Source organism: Chlorocebus sabaeus, chromosome 1, assembly GCF_047675955.1.
Source record: "Chlorocebus sabaeus isolate Y175 chromosome 1, mChlSab1.0.hap1, whole genome shotgun sequence".
Taxonomy (NCBI): Eukaryota; Metazoa; Chordata; class Mammalia; order Primates; family Cercopithecidae; genus Chlorocebus; species Chlorocebus sabaeus.
Window position 1 is genome coordinate 73,694,482 of NC_132904.1, and position 22,528 is coordinate 73,717,009.

General features: G+C 56.2%; 1 protein-coding gene across 7 annotated transcripts in view; it reads left to right on the forward strand.

The window, feature by feature from the left end:
- The window catches only part of MYO7A (myosin VIIA), an 87,081-nt gene that overhangs the window by 60,052 nt on the left and 4,501 nt on the right, over window positions 1-22,528 (forward strand). For 6 of the 7 annotated variants that reach the window (XM_008020227.3, XM_008020223.3, XM_008020230.3 and 3 more), the window contains 17 exons: window positions 1,414-1,540; window positions 2,100-2,219; window positions 2,773-2,946; window positions 4,098-4,325; window positions 6,482-6,652; window positions 9,570-9,687; window positions 10,379-10,505; window positions 11,509-11,678; window positions 13,299-13,489; window positions 14,152-14,276; window positions 14,906-15,063; window positions 15,930-16,083; window positions 17,308-17,463; window positions 17,941-18,046; window positions 19,125-19,238; window positions 20,259-20,346; window positions 20,537-20,643. In XM_008020227.3, coding sequence (XP_008018418.3) covers window positions 1,414-1,540; window positions 2,100-2,219; window positions 2,773-2,946; window positions 4,098-4,325; window positions 6,482-6,652; window positions 9,570-9,687; window positions 10,379-10,505; window positions 11,509-11,678; window positions 13,299-13,489; window positions 14,152-14,276; window positions 14,906-15,063; window positions 15,930-16,083; window positions 17,308-17,463; window positions 17,941-18,046; window positions 19,125-19,238; window positions 20,259-20,346; window positions 20,537-20,643 — 2,434 coding nt within the window. The remainder of the gene's footprint in view (window positions 1-1,413; window positions 1,541-2,099; window positions 2,220-2,772; window positions 2,947-4,097; window positions 4,326-6,481; window positions 6,653-9,569; window positions 9,688-10,378; window positions 10,506-11,508; window positions 11,679-13,298; window positions 13,490-14,151; window positions 14,277-14,905; window positions 15,064-15,929; window positions 16,084-17,307; window positions 17,464-17,940; window positions 18,047-19,124; window positions 19,239-20,258; window positions 20,347-20,536; window positions 20,644-22,528) is intronic. The other variant, XM_073019576.1, reaches the window with a different exon arrangement.

Below are 22,528 nucleotides of genomic sequence, written 5' to 3' on the forward strand. Positions count from 1 at the left end.
CCAAGCCTAGTCACTACCTCACTGGGGTGGCCACACTGCCCAGGGCCACCTGCCAACAGGAGGAAAAGCAGCTGCTGCAGGTGTGTCTCAGGGGCAAGAATTTGCCTCCAAATTATCTCACCATCATACCTAAAGCTGACACTTCTAGAAAACACAGTGCCAGGAGCTCTGAACCAAGAGTCCAAAGGCTGGGGTGTCAACTCCTTGAGGGGCCTCCCACGGTGAATCCCTCCCTATTCTCAGGCTCTGTCTCCCCATCTGTAAAGTGAACGGAGACTCCTAGCTGCAGGTGATAATGTTTCACTAGTCTGTGGCAAGGTGGGAACAGGAGGGATGTTTCTAAAGCAAAACTTGTTTTCTTTAAAGGACTGCTCTGAGACTTTGCCCTTCCTACTATTTGGAAATTTAAAATTACCTTTGTTTTATGAGATAATTGGGATCTAGACAGTGAGCAGGTTGTGTGTGTTATAAATGTTCTCATTTATCATGATAAAAAAATGAGTAACTTCAGAATTTACTTTGAAATTATAAACTCTCAAAACTGTTGAGCCACTGAATTAGGTAATCCCAGCCCTGTCCTTTGGGAGAGAAGAGCGGCAGTGGGTGCCCCCTGGCGGTCACTGCATCGTCAGGGGTTCTGCCCTTGAACAGGCAGGCTGCAATCTTAGAGCACCCAGGTTGCAGAGGAGAAGAACCATTCCCAAGAACAAGGACAGCAATAATTGCAGCTGGCATTTGTGAGGGGTTCACTGTGTCTGGCACTGTGCTAGGTGCATCATAAGCCTTGGCTCATTTGTCTTCACAGCAATCTTGTAAGGATTCCTTTAAAATGAACACCAAAAAATTACCTTAATTGTTTTCATCCCATTACAAAAGTCATACATGGCCCCTTAAATATTCAAACATTACAGAAACATACCAGAGACAAAGTCCCTACTCATTCCATCCCCCAGGACGCTTTTCCTGTTTCTGCTTTGTCCGTTGCCAGGGGTAGAAGTTGCACCTGCTGCCGTGACTATGGGCTGGGATCAGAGAAGCGAACTCATCTGCCTCAGTTACCAGCTGGTTAGGAACGAGGCAGAGGTGGGGACTGTGCTTCTCATTAGCATGGTCACCTGTGGCTGTGGCTGCTGAGCCCAGAGCAGTATACGCACCACCCTGGAGGGTGGGGCCCTGGCTGTGGGAACTGGATTGGTGTTGGGGAGGTGCTTTATGCCTGATGATCCTGTCTCCAAAGCCAGACCCCAGCCCTTGGCTCAGCCCTGCCACCCAGCCTCACTCTGCCTCCTCCTGGGTGGTCTTGGCAAGTTGGAGAGGACAGCTGTGTCATGTCCCACCGGCTGCTGGGAGGAGGTGGGGACCGGGGCTGTTCCTCTGGGTGATTCCCCCTCCCTTGCCCTGCTGCCTGCCCAGGGATGAGATCTACTGCCAGATCAGCAAGCAGCTGACCCACAACCCCTCCAAGAGTAGCTATGCCCGGGGCTGGATTCTCGTGTCTCTCTGCGTGGGCTGTTTCGCCCCCTCTGAGAAGTTTGTCAAGGTAGGAAGGTGCCTGGCCTCCTGGAGCGGGAAGGGGAGCTGGGCCCTGTCCCAGCACTGTGGGGAGAGCAATAGTCAGGGACTCCAAAGGGCCTGGCCACAAGGCCCACCTGGCCACCCCCCACTGAGCCCCATCTTCCTGGCACCTCCTCCCCTCAGGCAGCCACCGCTTTGCCCCACACTCCCCTCAGCCCCATTCTACTTAGGAGGGGCTGAGTCTGACAGGAGCGTGTCCCAGGCCCTCTGCACCCTCGCCTTGGGGCAGGCCCTGGGCGCTGGGGTCAGAGTGGAGCAGGTCATGGCAGGACCAACCCGACTGGCTGGTGCTGTGAAGGGGTGTGGGGAGGAGCCGCTAGGTTGAGCTAGGGGGAGGCCGGGGAGGCCACAGACTTGACTGGAAATAGGCGGTGGATCTGAGAGAGTAGGGAAGCCACGGAAAGCAGCCTGGCCTGGAGGAGTGGCCTCCAAGTGCTGGGGAGGGCCTGGCGGCTGCCCTCACTACTCACATGGGGAGGCCCAGGGCTGCAGTGGGGCCACCTCAGCGCGTGCTCTGGCTGCAGTACCTGCGGAACTTCATCCACGGGGGCCCGCCCGGCTACGCCCCATACTGTGAGGAGCGTCTGAGGAGGACCTTTGTCAATGGGACACGGACACAGCCGCCCAGCTGGCTGGAGCTGCAGGTTCGTGCGTGTGTGTGCACGTGCTTGTGTGCATGTGCACAAGAGTGTGTGAGTGCGTGTGTGTGTGTCCAGTGCACTCGAGTGCCCCAGAAACATTCCCCACTTTGAGACTCTGTGGTTCCTCAAGCACCCACCCTCAAGTTCTGGAACCCCAGGCCCATCGAACAGAAAAGTCCCCAAAGGATGAGGGACTCCATTTGCTGGCCTTATGGTCAAGACAACTTGGGCAAAGGAGATTCCCTCTGTGTCTCAATGCCTTTACCTGCCACATGGTGAAGGTTATATGAAGTGATAGCAGAGACCCCGGGCCTGTGGCAGTGCCTGAACTCCCAGCCCCAGGCCCTGACTCAGGGGTCCTAAAGGTCCACTGGGGTGAGGTGCACAGCAGGGCTCCCTAGACACCTGTGACGGGGACAAGCAGTGTCCCAGTGAGGTGCTGAGGCCTGGGGCGCCGGGGCAGCTCCAACCCCACAGAAAGCAGAGAGCCAAAGTCCAGAGGGGCGAGTGGGTCTGAAGGGAAGGGACTCCACAAACCCTCCTGGGGCACTTCCAGGCCACCAAGTCCAAGAAGCCAATCATGCTGCCCGTGACATTCATGGATGGGACCACCAAGACCCTGCTGACAGACTCGGCAACCACGGCCAAGGAGCTCTGCAACGCGCTGGCCGACAAAATCTCTCTCAAGGACCGCTTTGGGTTTTCCCTCTACATTGCCCTGTTTGACAAGGTATGGCCGCCCAGAAGCACCTCCTCCCGGCCCCACTCCAGGCCGCCAGTGCTGCCACCTACTGGCTGGGGCTACTCACCCTTGAGCACCTCGGTTTCCCCTGGCCGGTGCTAATCAGCTCTGCCTGACTCCTTAGGACTGCTGAGAACTCGGCCAGGTGCGGTTGTTCATGCCTGTAATCCCAGTACTTTGGGAGGCTGAGGCGGTCGGATCACAAAGTTAGGAGTTCAAGACCAGCCTGGCCAATGTAGTGAAGCCTCCTCGTCTTTACTAAAAAAAAAGAAAAATTAGCGGGACATGGTGGCACACACCTGTAATCCCAGCTACTCAAGAGGCTGAGGCAGGAGAATCGCTTGAACCCAGGAGTCGGAGGTTGTGGTGAGCTGAGATCATGCCACTGCACTCCAGCCTGGGCGACAGAGTGAGACTCTGTCTCAAAAGAAAAGAAAAAAAACACAGCTCTTCGGCACCCAAGGGAAAACCCAGCAGTAGGATGTCCTCAGTCCTGTGTCCCCAGGCCCAGTGAATCCTCTCCTGGTGCTGAAGGAACAGCATGGCACAGGCTGATGGGAGGGCTGCACAGCCCTTGTGTGCAGATGGGAATGGAATTCCCTCTCAGGTTGCTATGGCGTCTGATGGAGAAACTCCTTAGCAAACAGGAGTTCCTTCACACTTGCCCTCAAGCAGCTGGGGCGTGAACAGCCCACAGACACGCCTTGAAGGCTAGAGCCTCCTCGGCTGAGTGGGACCTGGGGCTTGGGTGATTTTACCTCCACCCCCAGCAACATCATGCTCAGCAGAGGGGCCCCCGCCCACAAGCCCAGGGGAGGTACCATGTTGCTGGACGCAGTTTGCCTGGATTTTTCTCACGGATGCTCCTGTGTTTCCAGGTACTCTGTTCAGTTTCCCACTTCTACTAGAAAATGGGACTTCTCACATCACCGTGCCCAGAACTGAGGCTAGGAAGGCAATCGTGGGGGTGCTGCTCAGAGCCCAAGGCTGGGATCTGGTGTGCCTCCTGGGGGCCTTGGACATGTCCCTGCCACTCGCTGGGCCTCGGTTTTCTGTCTGAACTGACTGTTGGCACTGTCGAGGCTCCTCATAGTCCTTCCCTGACTCTGTGCCTGCTCCCCTCCCCGCTGTGCCCGCAGGTGTCCTCCCTGGGCAGCGGCAGCGACCATGTCATGGACGCCATCTCCCAGTGCGAGCAGTATGCCAAGGAGCAGGGTGCCCAGGAGCGCAACGCCCCCTGGAGGCTCTTCTTCCGCAAAGAGGTCTTCACACCCTGGCACAGCCCTTCTGAGGACAACGTGGCCACCAACCTTATCTACCAGCAGGTGGTGCGAGGAGTCAAGTTTGGGGAGTACAGGTGTGAGAAGGTGAGTGGAAGGGAATCTCCTGCCAGGCTGGCTTGGCTCACAGCCTCCTGTTTTCCACGTTTGGGCTGAGTGCTCCTCTGTGAGCCATCATTAGCTTAGGCTGAGGTGAGCCTGACCGCAGTTGGGCACTCGCCAGGCTCCTGGATGGACACCACCTACTTCAGGGGGCTCGTGAGGTGAGGTGAGATGTCAGGAGCAAGGGCTTCTGAGCATGTCCTGAATTCGCCAGTGGAGGAGGCCCCCGCACTGCTGTAGTGACTGTGCGTGCTACAGAGGACGTGCCTCAGGACCTACTGCACTGTTCTGAGTATGTCTAGTAAGTGCTGCTCTAAATGAGAAAGACAGCCATTCCTTGGGATCAGAATTTGCAAATGTGTATTCTTTTTTCTCCTTCTGAGGACAGGAGTTATATGGTTGTTTTGTTTTTGGTAATGGTAATGGTAGCTATGGTTCTGTTGGTGATTGTGAGGGAGGGATAAGAAAGGAGGTGATGGAAATGAAGAGAATGGTTGGTGGTGGTAACATTGGTAGAGGTAATGATGGTGTTGATGGTCATGGTGGAGACAGTGATGATGGTTGGTGGTGATGGTGGATGTAGTGATGGTGTTGGTGGTGGTGGAGACAGTGATGATGGTTGGTGGTGATGGTGGATGTAGTGATGGTGTTGATGGTGGTGGTGGAGACAGTGATGATGGTTGGTGGTGATGGTGGGTGTAGTGATGGTGTTGGTGGTGGTGGAGACAGTGATAATGGTTGGTGGTGATGGTGGATGTAGTGATGGTGTTGGTACTGATGAAGGTAGTGATGGTGGGTGGAGGCAGTGATGGTGTTGGTGATGGTGGAGGTAGTGATGTTAGTGATGATGGTATTGTTGGTGCTGATGACAGTGGTGATATTGGAGGTAGGGATGATGTCGGTGATGGTGGTGGTGGTGGAGGTAGTGATAGTGCTGGTGTTGGTGACAGTGTTGGTAGTGATGATGGTGATGGTAAAGGTAGTGATGGTGGTGTTGACAATGACAGTGTTGTTGGTAGTGATGGTGTTGACAATGACAGTGTTGTTGGTAGTGATGGTGTTGACAATGACAGTGTTGTTGGTAGTGATGGTGGTGATGACAGTGTTGTTGGTAGTGATGGTGTTGGTGATGACAGTGTTGGTAGTGATGGTGGTGGTGATGGTGGAGGCAGTAATGATGTTGGTGATAGTGTTGGTGATAGTGTTGTTCTTGGTGGTGGTGGTGATGGTGGAGGCAGTAATGGTGTTGGTGATAGTGTTATTGTTGGTGGTGGTGATGGTGGAGGCAGTAATGATGTTGGTGATAGTGTTGTTGGTAGTCATGGTGGTGATGGTGGAGGTAGTGGTGGTAGTTTTGTTGGTGACAGTGGTGATGATAATGGTGGTATTGGTGGTGGTAAGCAAATATTCAGGCAGAGCGCATTAGTATAGCCACATCAGTTGCTAAAGTTCTGAAATATTTCAAACTGGTTGGAAAATATCTATTGCCTTCAAGGCCCCCAAAAGCCTTTCTCTATGCCCTTGCTGCTGGAGCTCTGGAGAGCCCTAGGTAGGCATCACTGGGGCTGCTGTGCACCAGGCCAGGCAGAGAAGGGGCAAATGTCCAATGGCCACTTGGTTCTCTGAACCCTCTACAGTAGATCCTGCCAGCTGTTAACCACTTTAACCATCCCCCAAGTGCTTAACGATGGTGATGGAGGCAGTCACAGTGATGCACTCCCCTCACTTCGACCCCTCCAGCAGACCCCAGGTGTCTCCCATTCTCTAGGGCAGATGCTTCCTCTTCTGCTGTTTGTCAGCTCCGGTCACTGTCTCACAGGGCTGAGTGTGCAGTGGCTGCTCGATGGGCTGGCTTTTTTCTTTGCATCACTTTTTGTGCCCCTGGGCAGAGTCCAGCTCCATGCCAGTGCGAAAGGGACCCAGGAGAAGGTGAGGGTGTGGCCCTGCCCTTGGGGAGCTCATGGTTCCTCTGAGCAGACAAGAATTCCCTGGTGAATCAGTGAGAAGCCTGGGTCCCAAAAGCCAGGCTCTGAGAGCTACAGAAGTCAGGGCCAGGAGAGGGGCCTGGAGCCTTTGGTGGTGTGGAAGGGCTTCCTGGAGGGGCCTGGGCCAATGCATGACCTAGGCCTCCCCCCACCTAGGAGGACGACCTGGCGGAGCTGGCCTCCCAGCAGTACTTTGTGGACTATGGCTCTGAGATGATCCTGGAGCGCCTCCTGAACCTCGTACCCACCTACATCCCCGACCGCGAGATCACGCCCCTGAAGACGCTGGAGAAGTGGGCCCAGTTGGCCATTGCCGCCCACAAGAAGGTGAAGGGCTGGGAGGAGTCTTAGAGAAGGGATGTGGACCTGAACAACCAAGGAGGTCCCAGTCCTCGTCTGAACCTGTCTGTTGGGGCTGCGGGAGATGGCATGGCACCTGACCTCCCACCTCCCAGTGGCCCTTCCTCACTGGACATCAGCTCACTCATTCTCCTGCCATCTGTGTGCCAGGCACACAGAGGGGATCAGACTTAACCCTGCAGCCTCTGTGGGGCCATGGGTATTAGGGCCCCTTTCCTGGTCTTGTGCCAGCCACTTGTTGGTGCTACAGCTTCCAGAGCTGCAGCTTAGGAGAGGTGGTGGACGCTAGACAGAGATTTAGGAATTGTACCTCCTTTTTCCTAAAAGAACTCCAGCCCAACTTCCTGCCTGGGGAGCTTTAGGGACAGGCCCCCTTGACCCGCTTGCTTGGAGCCCAGGCCCATAACCAGCCATGAGTGGTTCCCTCCCAAGCTAAGAGCCTGCCCAAGTAGAGCAGGGGTATCCAGATGAGGAGAAGGTGGGAGCACTGGCTGCTGGTAGGGGACCTAGGGCCTCCTCATCTCCATGGTCTAGCTGTGCAAGAGAATTGTCCCTACACATAAGTCGAGGTCTCCATAGTCTGAGGGCGCCACAGGCCCGCGATCTCACCCCTCCACCTCGCGGCCTCCGTCCTCACCCGGGAGCCCTGTGCCGCCTCCACCTGACCGTGTGCCTTCTCTAGTCAGCTCCCCACCAGCCTCTGCCTCTCCCTGAGTCCCGAGTGCCCCTTGCGCCAGCCTGCTTCCCCTGAGGCCCTCACCCCCCGGAACCCCACTTCAGAGGAGGAGCGTCTCCTCCCTGCCACCCCTCTGTCCTTCATGTGAGACCCCTGCCCTTCATCCTCAGGCACCTCCTCTCCCTTGGCCCTCACGTGCCAGCAGTCACTCTAGCCTGTCCAGCTGCCTTCCAAACAGCTGCAGCCTCCACCCCCACCTCCGTGAGGGCCTCCTCGGGGCTCACTGCCACTGTGGCATGTGGTACGTCCTGGGTGGGGTGCTATTATTATACATTCATTTTATTTTGGGTGCTTGTCATGTGCTGGGCACCAGGACCTGGAGACACAACCCTTTGTGGGACAGACATGGTTTCTGCCCTTTGGAGCCCACAGCTAAGCTGGGTCTCTCGTGGACTGAAGCTCCTCAGAGTATCTGACCTGGAGCCCTGGGCCAGGCCCCTCCTAGAATGGACAGTTGTGAATCACAGTTTTTGTAGGGTGGGAGGGTGCATTGTTCATTTTCTAGGTCTGCCATAACAAAGTGCCACAGACTAGGTGGTTTCAACAGCAGAAATAAATGTATTTCCTTCCAGTTCTGGAGCCTGGAGCTCCGAGATCAAGGTGTCAGCAGGGGCTTTCTCCTGAGGCTTCTCCTCTTAGCCTGCAGATGGCCATCCTCTCCATCTGTCACCACACGGTGACGTGTGCAATGCACATCCGAGTCCAAATATCCTCCTCTTAAAAAGGCACCAGACATATTGGATTACAGCCCGCCCAAAAGATCTCATTAGTGACCTCTTTAAAGACCTTATCTCTGGGCCAGGCGCTGTGGCTCACACCTGTAATCCCAGCACTTTGGGAGGCCAAGGCGGGTGAATCATGAGGTCAGGAGTTCGAGACCAGCCTGGCCAACATGGCAAAACCCCGTCTCTACTAAAAATGCAAAAATTCACCAGGTGTGGTAGTGGGTGCCTGTAATCCTAGCTACTCGGGAGGCTGACGCAGGAGAATCACTTAAACCTTGGAGGCAGAGGTTTCAGTGAGCTGAGATTGTGCCATTGTGCTCCAGCCTGGGGGACAAGAGCAAGACTCCTTCTCAAAAAAAAAAAAATCTTATCTCCAAATAAGGTTACATTCTGGGGGTGAAGACTGTAATATGCAAATATGGTGGGTGGGGGAAGGAAGCACACAATTCGGTCCATAACAGAGGTGTTTTGAAAACATCTTATTTTGAAATCATTTCAAACTTATGGAGAAATTGCACATTCAAAAAAGTAGGACTGCTGTGTGCACTTCACTTCCCAGATTCACTGGATGCTAGCCACACTTGCTCAGTGATTTGTCTCTCTGCCTACATATGTATTTTCTCTGAGTCATTTGAGCTTGGGTTGATGACATTGAGCCATTTGCCTCTGAATTCTCACTGCTCTCAGGATGGCACCTCTCATGGGTGGAGATGGGGCTGTCTGTGAGCTGGCATACACATCCACTCTTACCTAGTCCTGTGTCTACATACTATAAAAACCAGGATTTCACTCTGACCCCTCCAGTGCTACCCCAGAACCCCAGAGTTCTCACTAGCGCTTGGGGAAGTATTTTTAGAGAAACACAATGCTGGTGCTTTTGTATCTTACCAAGAGCACAGCAGCACCCCCCACAGATCACCGCACCTCCAGGGTCCAGTTCTCCCTTGACACACTGATCTTTCTAACTCCCAGATTCACCAGATCAGTTTCTTGCAGTGGTGGCTGCACTCACAGTCCGCCAGGACCTGACTCCCCACGCTGTGTCCCCATTCCCTCTCTTCCCAGTCTGCAGTCTGCAGTCTACACTGACCCGGGACCTTGGGCCTCCCACATGCTCTGGCTGGAATCCTTGCTTCCCTGTCTCTGCTCAACTGGGAACTCCCTGGAGGGGCAGCTATGCTTTCTCTGACTTTGGGCCGCAGCACCTGCATAGAGGTGGCACTCGAAAGTGCTCGCCGATGTTGATGAATGAGAAGGGTGGGGACAGGGTGGCTGCAGACAGATGGGAGCAGGGCAAGGCCATGATGCACAGGAGGTGCAGGAGCCCCAGGCTGCTCCTAGCTAGAAGGCAGCAGCAGCTGATTTTTAGAGCAAACTCACCTGTACATTGTCTTGTGTCCCTCTGTCCCTTTTTTCCCTCCAGGGGATTTATGCCCAGAGGAGAACCGATGCCCAGAAGGTCAAAGAGGATGTGGTCAATTATGCCCGCTTTAAGTGGCCCTTACTCTTCTCCAGGTTTTATGAAGCCTACAAATTCTCAGGTACCCCCAGCCTGCGACGCTCCCAGTCCCTTGCTCTGTAGCTCCAGTCCACAACAGGGGAGGGAAACGGCTTGAGCCAGGGGCCCCCGTCAATGGAACTCTCGCCTGCTGGCTGCTTGGTCTGTTCTGGTCAATGCTACTGAGCGGGTCCTGCCTCCCTAACACCCAGCAGCGACTCCATGGCACATCTTATGTGCTCGGTGGTACATAAGATTGAAAAACTGAGTGAGGATTGATTCATTAAGGCACGTACTGTGTATGGAACAGGGTGGCCCACACAGGCCACTGGCTCAGCTGTCCTTGCGCCATCGTTACTGGGCACCTGCTCTGTGCCAGGCCCTGTGCTGATGCTGCTGTTCACAGAACCACCAAGTACCAGGGCCGGAGGGAACCCTGGGTCTCAGTCCAACCCCGCCCCAGATCCCACCTCAGTGCAGGGCAGGGACTTGTCCAAAGCTGCACAAAGACCAGTGGCAGGAGTGGGACCCAAACCAGTCTCCCAATTCAACACTCTCTTCCTATTGCACTTTGGGTTTTGTCACATAGCGAGTTTGTGCTCTCTGGGCCTCAGTTTCCCTATCTGTAAAACAGAAATCAGTGTATTGCCACCTCCTTGGCCATTATGAGGACTGAGAAGGGCTGGGCCTAGGGGTAGGAGGCCTGCCTCTCAGTGCCTTGGTCTCAACCCCAGGCCCCAGCCTCCCCAAGAACGACGTGATCGTGGCTGTCAACTGGACGGGCGTGTACTTTGTGGATGAGCAGGAGCAGGTACTTCTGGAGCTGTCCTTCCCAGAGATCATGGCCGTGTCCAGCAGCAGGTGAGGAGGGCCGCATGGAGACGCAGACAGACAGAGGGGAAGGAGAGGGGCCGGAGCTTCCCTGCGGGTCACTGGAAGTGAAGAGACATGAAGTGGCCTGCCTGGTTGCTCGTGATTGGGCAGTTTGTACCGCACTGTGAAGACCCCTCTGGCACCTCCTAGCGGAGGGATGGGCGTGGGCTTTACAGCACATTAAGGCTGTTCTGAGACAGGACTGGGCTGTCAGGAGAGGTAGGGGCAGGCGAGTATGTACAAAAGAACTTGACCTGGGGTTCAGGGGCCTGGGTAGCACGTACTCTCTGTCTTCATTCCTAAAGCAGGAGTCTTAATACTTTTCTTGCATAACAGTGGTGAGGAATGAATGCAATAATAGATGGGAGAGCTCTTTGTAAACTGCAGAGCACGGCCACACAGGTGGAATGGTGGGGTGGGTTGCTGGGACTGACTGGCTTTCCCAGCAGTGCAGTGGCTCCCTCCCCCACCATCTGGGGCTTGTAGCAGTGTCTTTGGGTTATGTCTGATATGGGCTGGAGACCAGACACATGCCAGGCACACAGGATGCAGTAGTGACAAGATAGTCCTTGTCCTCTTGGATCTTCAGTCAAGAGAGGAGACAGACATTGAATAGGCCATTTTAAAGCATGCTATGATCAGGGCTGTGGGAGGGCAGGGAGGACTACCTGGAGGAAGTGGCATATAGGTTGAGATTTAAAGGGTGAGTAGGAATTAGGCAAAGGAGAAGTGGGTTCGGCCAGTGTGGGTCTCCCTCTGGGCCATGCCCGACTCTGGCCAGGCCAGCTCTGACTTAACCTGAGAGATGTGTCTGAGCTGGGCCACATCTCCCACTGGCTGGGGCATGTCTGACTCGACTGGCCTTGGTCTCCTTCAGGGAGTGCCGTGTCTGGCTCTCACTGGGCTGCTCTGATCTTGGCTGTGCTGCGCCTCACTCAGGCTGGGCAGGACTGACCCCGGCGGGGCCCTGTTCTCCATGTTGGTCCTGCAGGGGAGCGAAAACGACAGCCCCCAGCTTCACACTGGCCACCATCAAGGGGGACGAATACACCTTCACCTCCAGCAATGCTGAGGACATTCGTGACCTGGTGGTCACCTTCCTAGAGGGGCTCCGGAAGAGATCTAAGTATGTTGTGGCCCTGCAGGATAACCCCAACCCCGGTGAGTGACTGCTGGTATGGGCTGCCTGGCACTGGGGGTCAGGGCGTTATGCAGACTGTCTTAGTCCATTTGCGTTGCTATAATGGAATACTGGAGGCTGGGAGATTTATAAAGAAAAGAGGTTTATTTGGCTCACAGTTCTGCAGGCACTACAAGAAGCATGGTGCTGGCTGGGCATGGTGGCTCATGCCTGCAATCCCAGAGCTTTGAGAGGCTGAGATGGGAGGATCACTTGAGGCCAGGAGTTCAAGACCAGCCTGGGCAACATAGTGAGACCCCTGTTTCAACAAAAGATTAAATAAATTAGCTGGGTGTGATGGCATGTGCCTGTAGTCATAGCTCTTCAGGAGGCTGAGGTAGGAGGATTGCTTGAGCCCAGGAGGTGGAGGCTGCAGTGAGCCATGATTGTGCCACTGCAGTCCAGCCTGGGCAAGAGTGAGACCTCATCTCTTAAAAAAAAAAAAGAGAGAGAGAAAAGAAGCATGGCACCAGCATCTGCTTCTGATGAAGGCCCCAGGAAGCTTCCACTCACAGCAGAAGGAGAAGGGGTGCTTGCATCAGAAGGAAGGAAGAGAGGAGGAGTTGCCAGGCTCTTTTAAACCATCAGTTCTCTCAGAGACTCACTCATCACTGTGAGCGCGGCACCACGCTGTTCATGAGGGCCCCACCCCCATGACCCAAACACCTCACGCTAGGCCACTGCCAACACTGGGAGACCAGATTTCAACAGAGAGATTTGGAGGGGACAAATATCTGAACCATATCACAGACCATGCCCCGTGGCCTTGGCACTCAAGGCTGCTAGGGTCTTGTTCCCATCTTTCCCCTGAAACTAGACCAAATAGCCTTCAATCTGTGGTCTGTGGGGAATCTCCTCTCCCTCCCGTCTTCTGGCTCTTCAATATTCATCTCCTGTCAGCTCTCCAAGTTAGATCAGGGTCCTCCTCAGTGTTCTCAAGATATGCACCATCTTCAAGTGATAACAGCAGTAACAACCACTCTGCCGGAGGCCACCGAGGCCCTGGCAGAGTGTGGGAAAGACAAAGATGAAATGGACCCCACCCTGTCCTCAGTGGGGAGTGGGTGGGAAGCAGACAGTGACAGGCCTGTGACGGTGCAGTAAGCAGGGAAGCCCAGAGCCACAGGAGCCCAGAGGAGAGGCCCCATGCAGACCGGGGTCCAGGGAGGAAGCCCGTGTGAGCAGAGCGCAGGGGCCAGAAAGCTGAACGTGATGCCAGCACAGAGGCGGGAGAAAGTTGGCCTGTCCAGGCAACTGCAAACAGTCTGGTTTGGCTGGAAACAGGCACGGTGAGGGAGGAGGGGCAAGGTGGAGGAAGTCTGGGCGGCCCGCTCACAACAGGCTTAGGAGTGTGGGGCTTCCTCCCAAGGGCAATGAGGAGCCGTAGAAGGCTTTTGAGCGGGAGAGTAGCCCACTCTGGTGATGGTCTTTGTATGGAGAGTTGTGACAAGGTGGAGGCAGAGTGGCAAGTGGGCAGACACGAGTGACAGCACCTCAGTTCTTCTGTGGGAAGTAGTGGCTTATAGATCATCAACCCAAATAAAGATGTTCCAACTCAACTTGTCTCTGCCCCCGTGGTCCCGCTCACCTCTGCCGTGCAGCGGGCGAGGAGTCAGGCTTCCTCAGCTTTGCCAAGGGAGACCTCATCATCTTGGACCACGACACGGGTGAGCAGGTCATGAACTCGGGCTGGGCCAACGGCATCAATGAGAGGACCAAGCAGCGTGGGGACTTCCCCACCGACTGTGTGTACGTCATGCCCACTGTCACCATGCCACCGCGGGAGATTGTGGTATGTGGCCTGGGGGCAGCAGATGGGTGGGAGGTGCCATTAGAACCCTCTTCGTCCACTTCCCACAGCTGTACGATAGGTTAATGGTCTAGTGCATCTGTGAAGATGATCTTGGGATCTTATGGGACCACACATTTAAAGTTGGGGCAGCGCTCAAACCTGTGCCAGGTGGGGAGGGGCCTAGAAATGGCATCAGATGAGGAACTGCCAAGGGGTGGGGCTGGAGATGGGGACTGGAGAGAGGTGTATCACCTGCACAGTCTGAACAGGCAGTGGGGGCACAGCTGGCAAGGGGGCCCTGCTTCTTCTGGAGCCCCCTTGAGAGCAGCTCTGAGGACTTACAGCCCAGCTTCCCCAGTGGCTCCTGAGCCAGGCTCAGTGGACGACGCAGCTCTCACACCATGTCCCCCTGCCTCGTCCAGGCTTTCTGACTGACCCGACCTCATCGGACACCCAGGGAAGGGCCCTCAGCTCAGCACAAAAGAGGCAGCAGGGACCTCAGAGACCCCAAGGAGGAACAGGGCTCCCAGGGTCAGAATAGGGCATGGGGTCCATCCCCCTGAAGAGTCTCCCAGAGTCCAGAAGGCTCCAGGGTATATCATGTTGATTCTGGTGGCTGCAGGTGGAGAGCTGACCTGAGCCCCCTGTCTCTTGGCCCCTAGGCCCTGGTCACCATGACTCCCGACCAGCGGCAGGACGTCGTCCGGCTCTTGCAGCTGCGAACGGCAGAGCCTGAGGTGCGTGCCAAGCCCTACACGCTGGAGGAGTTCTCCTACGACTACTTCAGGTGATGGCTCCTGGGGAAGGATGGGAGTCACAGGGCTAGGAGCTGCAGGCTTCCGCTACCGTCTGGTTGTGTACTGGGGATACTTTGTGAAGCCCCCACCTGTGAGCAGGACCTGGGTCAGAGGGAGCTGGAGGGCTGTTTCTTTCTGATGACCCGTCCTGTGTGTCTCATCTTATCCTTCCTTCATTTAAGAGATATCACTGCACCCGCCCCAGGCTGGGCATTCGAGCCTCAGTCCTGGTGGGGATGCGGGCCGGAAGCAGGCAGCTGGGATTCTGCATGCCCAGCACTGTGATGAGGATGCTTTCGGGGTGGGGGGCGGGGGGTGCAGTGAGAAGCTTCCTGATGGAGGTGGTGTGCACTGAGCTCTGCAGGGAGCGCAGGGTGGTGGGGGAGGCTGGGGCACAGCCCGGGGTGTTCTCACCGCTGTTTCATAGCTGAAAGGAAGGCCCAGTGACTGCCAGTGACTCGCCTTGGGTCACATGCTGGGCAGGGAAGAGCAGGGCCTGGTGCCCACCCTCAGCCTCTGGGCACAGGGGGTAGGTGGGGGTGGGGGTCTCACAGCCTGGGGGTTTCTCCCGGGGCTGCCAGCAGTGGGGCCGTTGCTGATGGTCCCTGTGCTATGGCAGGCCCCCACCCAAGCACACACTGAGCCGCGTCATGGTGTCCAAGGCCCGAGGCAAGGACCGTCTATGGAGCCACACGCGGGAGCCGCTCAAGCAGGCGCTGCTCAAGAAGCTCCTGGGCAGTGAGGAGCTCTCGCAGGAGGCCTGCCTGGCCTTCATTGATATCCATGCTACTGGGCTGTACCCAGCGGAGCCAGGGACTGGGCAGGGCCTTCCTCTGCACACCACCTTCCTCCTGAGGGCCTGCTGCGGCCTGGGCACGCGTGGGGAGGGTTGATGGAGGACCCCCTCCCTTGCACCTTTTGATATGCAAGGGGCTGCCTCCCTCATTTTCTCCTCTGACCCTGTCATTTGGGTGCCAGGTGGATTTGGTGCCTTGTGCTGGGCCAGGCATGGAGGTAGAACAGGAATCAGCCCAGCCCCTGGCCTCATGGGGCCATACGCACATCCAGATCAGTGCTGAGATGGGACCGGGCAGCTGTGACCTGACCCATGTGACCTGGAGGGGGCAGGGAGGACTTCCTGGAGGAAGTGGTATCTAGACTGAGCCCTGAAGGCAAAGTAGGACTTAGCCAGGCAAAGGGGAGAGGGGTGGGGAGTGTTTCAGAGAGAGGGAGTAGCAGTAAGGCCCCGAGGCGCACACACACACAGAGCAGGGCTGTTCCAGGGCTCCGGGGCTTCAGCACAGAGAGGATGGGAAGAATGGGCTTAGGCAGGGTTCCCAAGCCCTGTGAGGAAACTTGGGCCATGTCCCAAGGCCAGGGTGAACCACTGGGCAGGGGTGGCATGGTCAGATTGGCGATCTGGGCAGTCCGTCCCAGCTGCTGTGAGGGCTTGGGATGCGGGGCTGGTGGCTGTGAGGAGGCGAGGATAGAGGGTGGGGCAGATCACGCCCATTTTGTGAGTATGCAGCCTGAGGGCCCAGGGTCACAGCTTCAGGTGATGCAGGCCCTGTGGGGAGTGGGGCCTCCAGACCCCAGGCCAGTGCCCCTCTATTCGGCACAAGCCCTTCCTTGACAGTCCCCACCTGTGCTCAAGTACATGGGTGACTACCCGTCCAAGAGGACACGCTCTGTCAACGAGCTCACTGACCAGATCTTTGAGGGTCCCCTGAAAGCCGAGCCCCTGAAGGATGAGGCGTACGTGCAGATCCTGAAGCAGCTGACCGACAACCACATCAGGTGAGCCAGGCACGGTGGGTGGATGAGGGGCAGACCCCACCTGCTGTGACGGGCAGCTCTTTCCCTCCTGAGACAGCCGCTGGCTCTGCCTGGATGCAGTCCTTCCTCACACAGAGCCAGGAGCTGCTCATGGGCCCCCTCACATCCTAGCTTGGCTCCAAGGCCCAAGGAAGGCCTAGCAGGAACTGGGAGGTGGTGGCTGTCTTCCTTTGAGTCTGTCCTCTAAGGGTAGCAGCCCCAGCGCCTCCTGTTTGGCTGGAGCCCCCTCTGGATGCCCCTCCCCTGCCTAGATGCTGCTGTCTGCCTGCAGGTCCAGCTCAGTCAAGTGTCCCCTCCCTGGTGCAGGCTGGGCCAGCTGTCAGCTGAAAGCACTGGCTGAAAACTCTCATGGGTTTGGGTGTTGGGCCCAATGCCCAAAGGGTGCCACCTTCTCCTCCCCTTGGGACAGCCCGAGGCAGGAGTAGGAAGTCAGGTACCGGCTCCTCTCAGAGTCTGAGAGAAGCTCCACCCTCTCTCCTTATACCCAGCCCCCCGCCTTCCTCCCCAGCTGTGTCACCCTCTACATCTCTTTCACAAATCCATCCTCAAACTACACATCAGCTCTTTTGACAGTGCCAAACCTTTGTACATGCTGTGCCCACAGCCAGGAAAACTTTTCAGCCCCGTCTTTGCATGCCGTAATTTGCTTCCTCCTTCAAAGCCTAGTTCAAATGCTACCTCCTCCTAGAAGCCCTCCAAACTTCCCACTGTCAGATCCAAGAAGCTCAGAGTGGTCGCTGAAGGAGCCTGGGGTGGGACTGGTCTAACTCGTTGCCACTCAAAGTACAGGTGAATTAAAGAGCTTCTGCCAAAATATAAATCACACTGCCTCCTTCATGGAGAAAGTCTCGCTATGGAAACAAACAAAAAGCCTCAGCTGAAGCAGAGGGCATGGTAAACTGGTGGCTTTTCACTGTGACATAAGCCTCCTATCTCCATGTGCTAGCAGTGTGTGGCCTGGTGCGGTGGGCCAAGCACACTTTGGGTAGCACTGGTTGCATCTGGCTGTCAGGGAGAGGGGTCTGTAGGTAGGCTGAGGGGTCCTGAGACAGGTTAAGGGTCGGGAGGGACGGTGCTGCTGTGATGAGCAGCTGAGGGGTGTGTGGCCCCCTCACCGGGGGGTGTACAGGTCCTGTGACTCCCGATGGCAACTGCCCCTGCTGGAGCCCGCGCTTCCTCCTGCAGGTACAGCGAGGAGCGAGGTTGGGAGCTGCTCTGGCTGTGCACGGGCCTCTTCCCACCCAGCAACATCCTCCTGCCCCACGTGCAGCGCTTCCTGCAGTCCCGAAAGCACTGCCCACTAGCCATCGACTGCCTGCAGCGGCTCCAGAAAGCTCTGAGGTACAGCGGCTGCCAGGGGCAGGGGCAGACACTGGGGCAGGCTCCTGGCCACACTGGGCTTGTGGAACGAGCCCCTTGGGGATGAGGACCACACAGCAGTTGGGCCAACCCCTGGGGTACCTCAACTGCCAGGTAGAAGGAGGTGCAGGCCCCGCAGCTGCTCGGGATGCAGCTGGAGAGTCCGGCTGCTCTGGAGTGCTCAGCCCAGAGCTCCCAGGCTATCGGTGGGCACAGACACCAGGGCCCACTTCATACTCTCCAACAGCACTGCGTTCTTCACTTTGCTGGGCCTCTCCACACCCATCGTCCCATTTTACAGATGAGGAGCTCAAGGCTCTGGGAGACTCAGTGGCCAGTCACATCATAGGAAGTGGCAGGCTAGGATCAGAACTGGGGTTGTCTGCCTCCAAATGTCCCGGTCCCCTGGTCTCCACAGTCCCACGCACCTGCTCCCTGCTGCCTCTGTCATCTTTTCAGAAATGGGTCCCGGAAGTACCCTCCACACCTGGTGGAGGTGGAGGCCATCCAGCACAAGACCACCCAGATTTTCCACAAGGTCTACTTCCCTGATGACACTGACGAGGTGAGGGTCGCCAGCTTCTAGGTCTGCAGTGCCCAGGACAGGGCTGGGCTTCCTGGGTGGACACCAAAGGCAGCCTTAAGCCTCTCCCCCAACACCCAACATTTGCTGCCTCGTCCTCCTTCCCCATAGTGGAGTCAGAGCTCAGGACAAAGGCCATCGACTCCCCAGGTCAGGGGCTCTTAGTTCCTGATCCAGACCCTGCTTCCTGGAGCAGCTTCCTTCAGAAGGGCACCCCTCCCTCCCTGTCTCTGAGGAGGACCTGCCTTGGAGAAAAGCACTTCTCCCTCTGAGCTGGCTTTGCACCTCCCTGGTGCAGGGTCCCGCTGGCCCCCAGGTCCAGGCCTCCCCTGTCACCTGAGCCCACTTTCCTGCAGCCAGAACCTCGACACCCCTTCCTCCCTCCCCACCTGAGGTGGTTGAGGTTCCCTCCATCCAGGTCCCGTCTGCCAAAGGTCCTGTCTGTCATGCCTGTAGTCACGCTGCCCCTCATGGTCCCCAGCCCCTGCCTGTCTCAACACAGTGTCTCATTCAGATAAACTTTTCATTTGAAGAGTCGTTGATGAAATTTGTCTGAGGCTGGAGACTCAGAAATGCCACGACAGGATTTTAGTTGCAAGGACCAAGGACTTCCTCACATCCGTTCCTGTCCCTCCAGACATCTCTCCTCCTGCATCTAAACTTCCCCAGATGCTCAAACCCTCCCATCTGTCTGGGCTGCTTTCCCCTCCACTTTTGGGTTTGCTTCTCCTCTACCTCAAGTCTCCTCCTCCCAATCACCCTTCCAGTCATCCCGCTGTGCTCCCTGGACCCCTCACTGTCACTCAGGCTTGTACACCCCGGCCCAGGACTCTGGACGCCAAGGCCACGTTCTGCTTGGAGGGTCGGGAGGAGGAGACCTGGGAAGACCCAGACAGGTGTAGCCCTTTCCTTTTGTTAAACGCCATGCCCAGCTCTGGGCCCACAGGAGGGTGTCTGGCACGCGAGGGGGCTCAGTATAGGAGGCACAGCCAGAGGGGCCCGGGAGGACCAGGTCCTGGGAAAGGCCCTGCAGGAGCCCAGTGCTCACCGCCCCTCCCAGGCCTTCGAAGTGGAGTCCAGCACCAAGGCCAAGGACTTCTGCCAGAACATCGCCACCAGGCTGCTCCTCAAGTCCTCAGAGGGATTCAGCCTCTTTGTCAAAATTGCAGACAAGGTGGGTCCTTCACCACCTTCGCCACCTTTGCCAAGGTGGGAGATTTGCTGGGGCAATAAGAACTTATGGACAGCAGAGGGAAGACAGAGGGACTAGGGGAGAGAGGGGAAGAGGGCACTGGCATCTGGCCATCTTCTTCCATCCCTTACATGGAGTGGCTGCCCCCAGCTCTCTCTCTTCTGAGGCACTGCACATGGCTCAGACCCTCTTAGGGGCATGTGCCCAGGTGCTCTGTGTTTTAGACACACCAGACCCTCACCCTGCCCCAACACACATTCTTTCCGGATTTGCTTTGACTGGCCCTTAATTGCCATGCTAGGGCAAATTAACCCTTGAAATAAGGTGTGATCATCCCCACTTGATAGATCACAGAACTAGGACTCAGAGAGGTTAGGTAACTTGTCCAAGGTCACACAGCAGGGACTGAGCTCCAGGTGAGTCTGACTCTAAAGCTCATGCCCCTGCTACCATCTCACATCACATTTCCCCAAATACCTCTGTTCCTGGAAGTCTTCCAGGCCTAGCTAAAGCCCCCTCCATGGGAAGGCCTCCCTGACCGAGTTAGGTGCCTCATCCTGTTGCCTGCTGATGGCTCTGTGTGCATCTGTGTCTGTCTGCTCACTTCATGACTGTCTCTGTGCCAGACACTGGGACCCAGAGGTGACCCTGATGAGGTCCTAGACCCAGGGGTGCCCAGAGCTGCGGGAGGATCTGGACATGGATGCCAGAGAATGTCCAAGCCAGGGGCTGGGCTGCATTCTTGTCCAGTTTCCCTTGAGTCTAAGGCAGCCTTCAGTGTCCCAGGCACTGAATGGAATGACCATCACTCCCGGCAAGAAGTGGGCTGTTCTGGGGACACTCAACAGGCACATGGGGCAGGGTGGGGCTGACCCACAGAAACCCCTTCTGGCTGGAAGTGGAGTCTTCCCTGAGAAGGAGCTGCCAGACAGGCCTTAGGTGGGAAGGTCAGAAAATGCAGTGTTTCTTAAACTGAGTGTGCTTCAATGGCCCTGTCCCCAGGTCATCAGCGTGCCTGAGAATGACTTCTTCTTTGACTTTGTTCGACACTTGACAGACTGGATAAAGAAAGCTCGGCCCATCAAGGACGGTAATGAGGCCGGGTCCTGGGATCATCTGAGGCCCAGAGTAGGGAGGCACAGGTTCAGGGCCATGCTGTGAGGCCCACCTAGGCGGGCCTGAGCGAGGGTCTCCTCTGGGGCTGGGGCTGGGCTGGGCTCGGGATGTGAGCACTCCTCTGTGCAGGGACCCTCTGGGTGACTGACTGCCCTGTGCTGCAGGAATTGTGCCCTCACTCACCTACCAGGTGTTCTTCATGAAGAAGCTGTGGACCACCACGGTACCAGGGAAGGACCCCATGGCCGATTCCATCTTCCACTATTACCAGGTGGGCACCTCTGCACTCTAGTTGCCTTCATGCATGGCTAGTGTTGCTGTACTTTGGCCCTGAAAGCAGAGACCCACTGCCCTTGCCAGGTGTGGGGCCTGTACCAGCCTGGCCTTGAAAGGATTCCTGCCAAGACCACTGGAGCCCCAAGAGAGGGCCCAACCCTTGATCCTTGTATCTCCTGACTCTTCAGCCCTTAGGGGCTTGACAGTTCCTCCTCTGAGCTTCTGATCCCTACCTGTTCAGGCCCCTCCTTCAGTGCAGGGCTGTTCTCTGACTTCGAGATTCTGCTGCTATAACTGGGTAACTCCAAGGCCTCTGTGCAAACATTTTCTAGCACAGGCACCTGAAGGAAGCCGGGAGGGAGGCTTGCATGTTGAGCCTCTATTATGTATCTGGCATTCTTCTCTCATTCTGTCCTCCCAATAACCCCAAGAAGCAGGCATGTTGTCCCCATTTGACAGAGGGATAAACAGACTCAGAGAGGCCACGTGCTGCAAGTAGGATCACACAGCTAATGGAACTGGGGTTTGATTCCAGGTCTTCATGACTGCAGGTTGGTGCTCTTTTCTGGGCCCAACCTGCTTGCCATTCTGTGGGAGAAAAACCAGGATGCTAGGAAGGGCAGAGGAGGCAGGGATGGTGGCTGCTGTGGCAGAGAGGACACTGGCCTGGGAGTGAGAAGGACTGCCCTCATCCAAACCTAGGATCTGCCTTTCCCTCATGCCCCTCCCCACCCACCCCCTGCTGCCCACTGAGTGCATGGCCCCTGGACTGCCAGTTCCCCCAGAGTCAGCCTTGACATTTGCTCCTCCTCTCCCACGTCCCAAATCACTTACCTGATGACTGTACCTCCTGGATATCTCTCAAATCCCCCATGTGTCTCCATCACCACCTTCCCAACCTGGGTCAGTCCACCATCATCTCTGATCCAGAATGGAGGCAGTGACCTTCTCCCTGTTCTTCTCATCCATTTTGGCCCTTTCAACCCTTTCTCCACAGGGTGGTCGTCCTGCTTTCCAGATTCCCCCAGTGGCTTCCCCTTGCTCTTAGGGCGTAACCCCCGTCCTGACCGTGGTCCTGCCGGGTGGTACCACTACCTGCTCCTGCTGCCTTGCCTTGTACCTGGCTCTCCTTCGGCTCAGCTGGATTCTTTCCACTTCTCAAGTGTGCCACGGGGCCGTCGTAATGTTGGGATGCTCTTCCCTCACCTACTGAGCTTTTAGATGTCAATCAGCCATCTTAAAGGAAGTCTGCCCCGTCCTCAAGCCTAGATTAGGTCACCTTGTTATATTCTCTTATGGCACTGCGAACAATTCCTTCGAAGGTTGTCATTATGTATCTGTTTGGTATGATTTTTAATGTCTGTCCTTGCCCTGAGACTCCAAGTTCCATGGGAGTAGGGAGGGTAGGCCTTGTTGCTTAAAGGGCCTGGCTCACAGATGTTCAATGCATACTTGTTGGATTGATGAATGGGGAATAGGTAAACCGGTGACTCAGGGAACATATAGGTGGGAGGATGAATGCTGAGTGAATTGATGGGTGGATATTGGTGAGTGAATGGGTGAGTAGGCAGGTGAGTGGGTGGATGGGTGGGTAGATGGATGGACAGATAGGGAGATGGATGGAGATAGATGTGTAGGTAGATAGACCCATAACCACATGTATGGGTGGATAGGATAGCTAATGATTGACTCAGGTGTCTGATTGACAGTATGTCCTCAGGTCAGCCTCAGTTTCTCTACCTTTCAAATTGGGCATGAGATGATCATAAGGCTCCAGGAGTCTGTGGGCAGCCCCAGCCCTTCAAAGTCTTCGTCTCTGCCCTGGGCTGATTCCCCAGCATAAGTTCCTCAGGTTTGGGGTCTGGAAGTTCAAGGGGGTG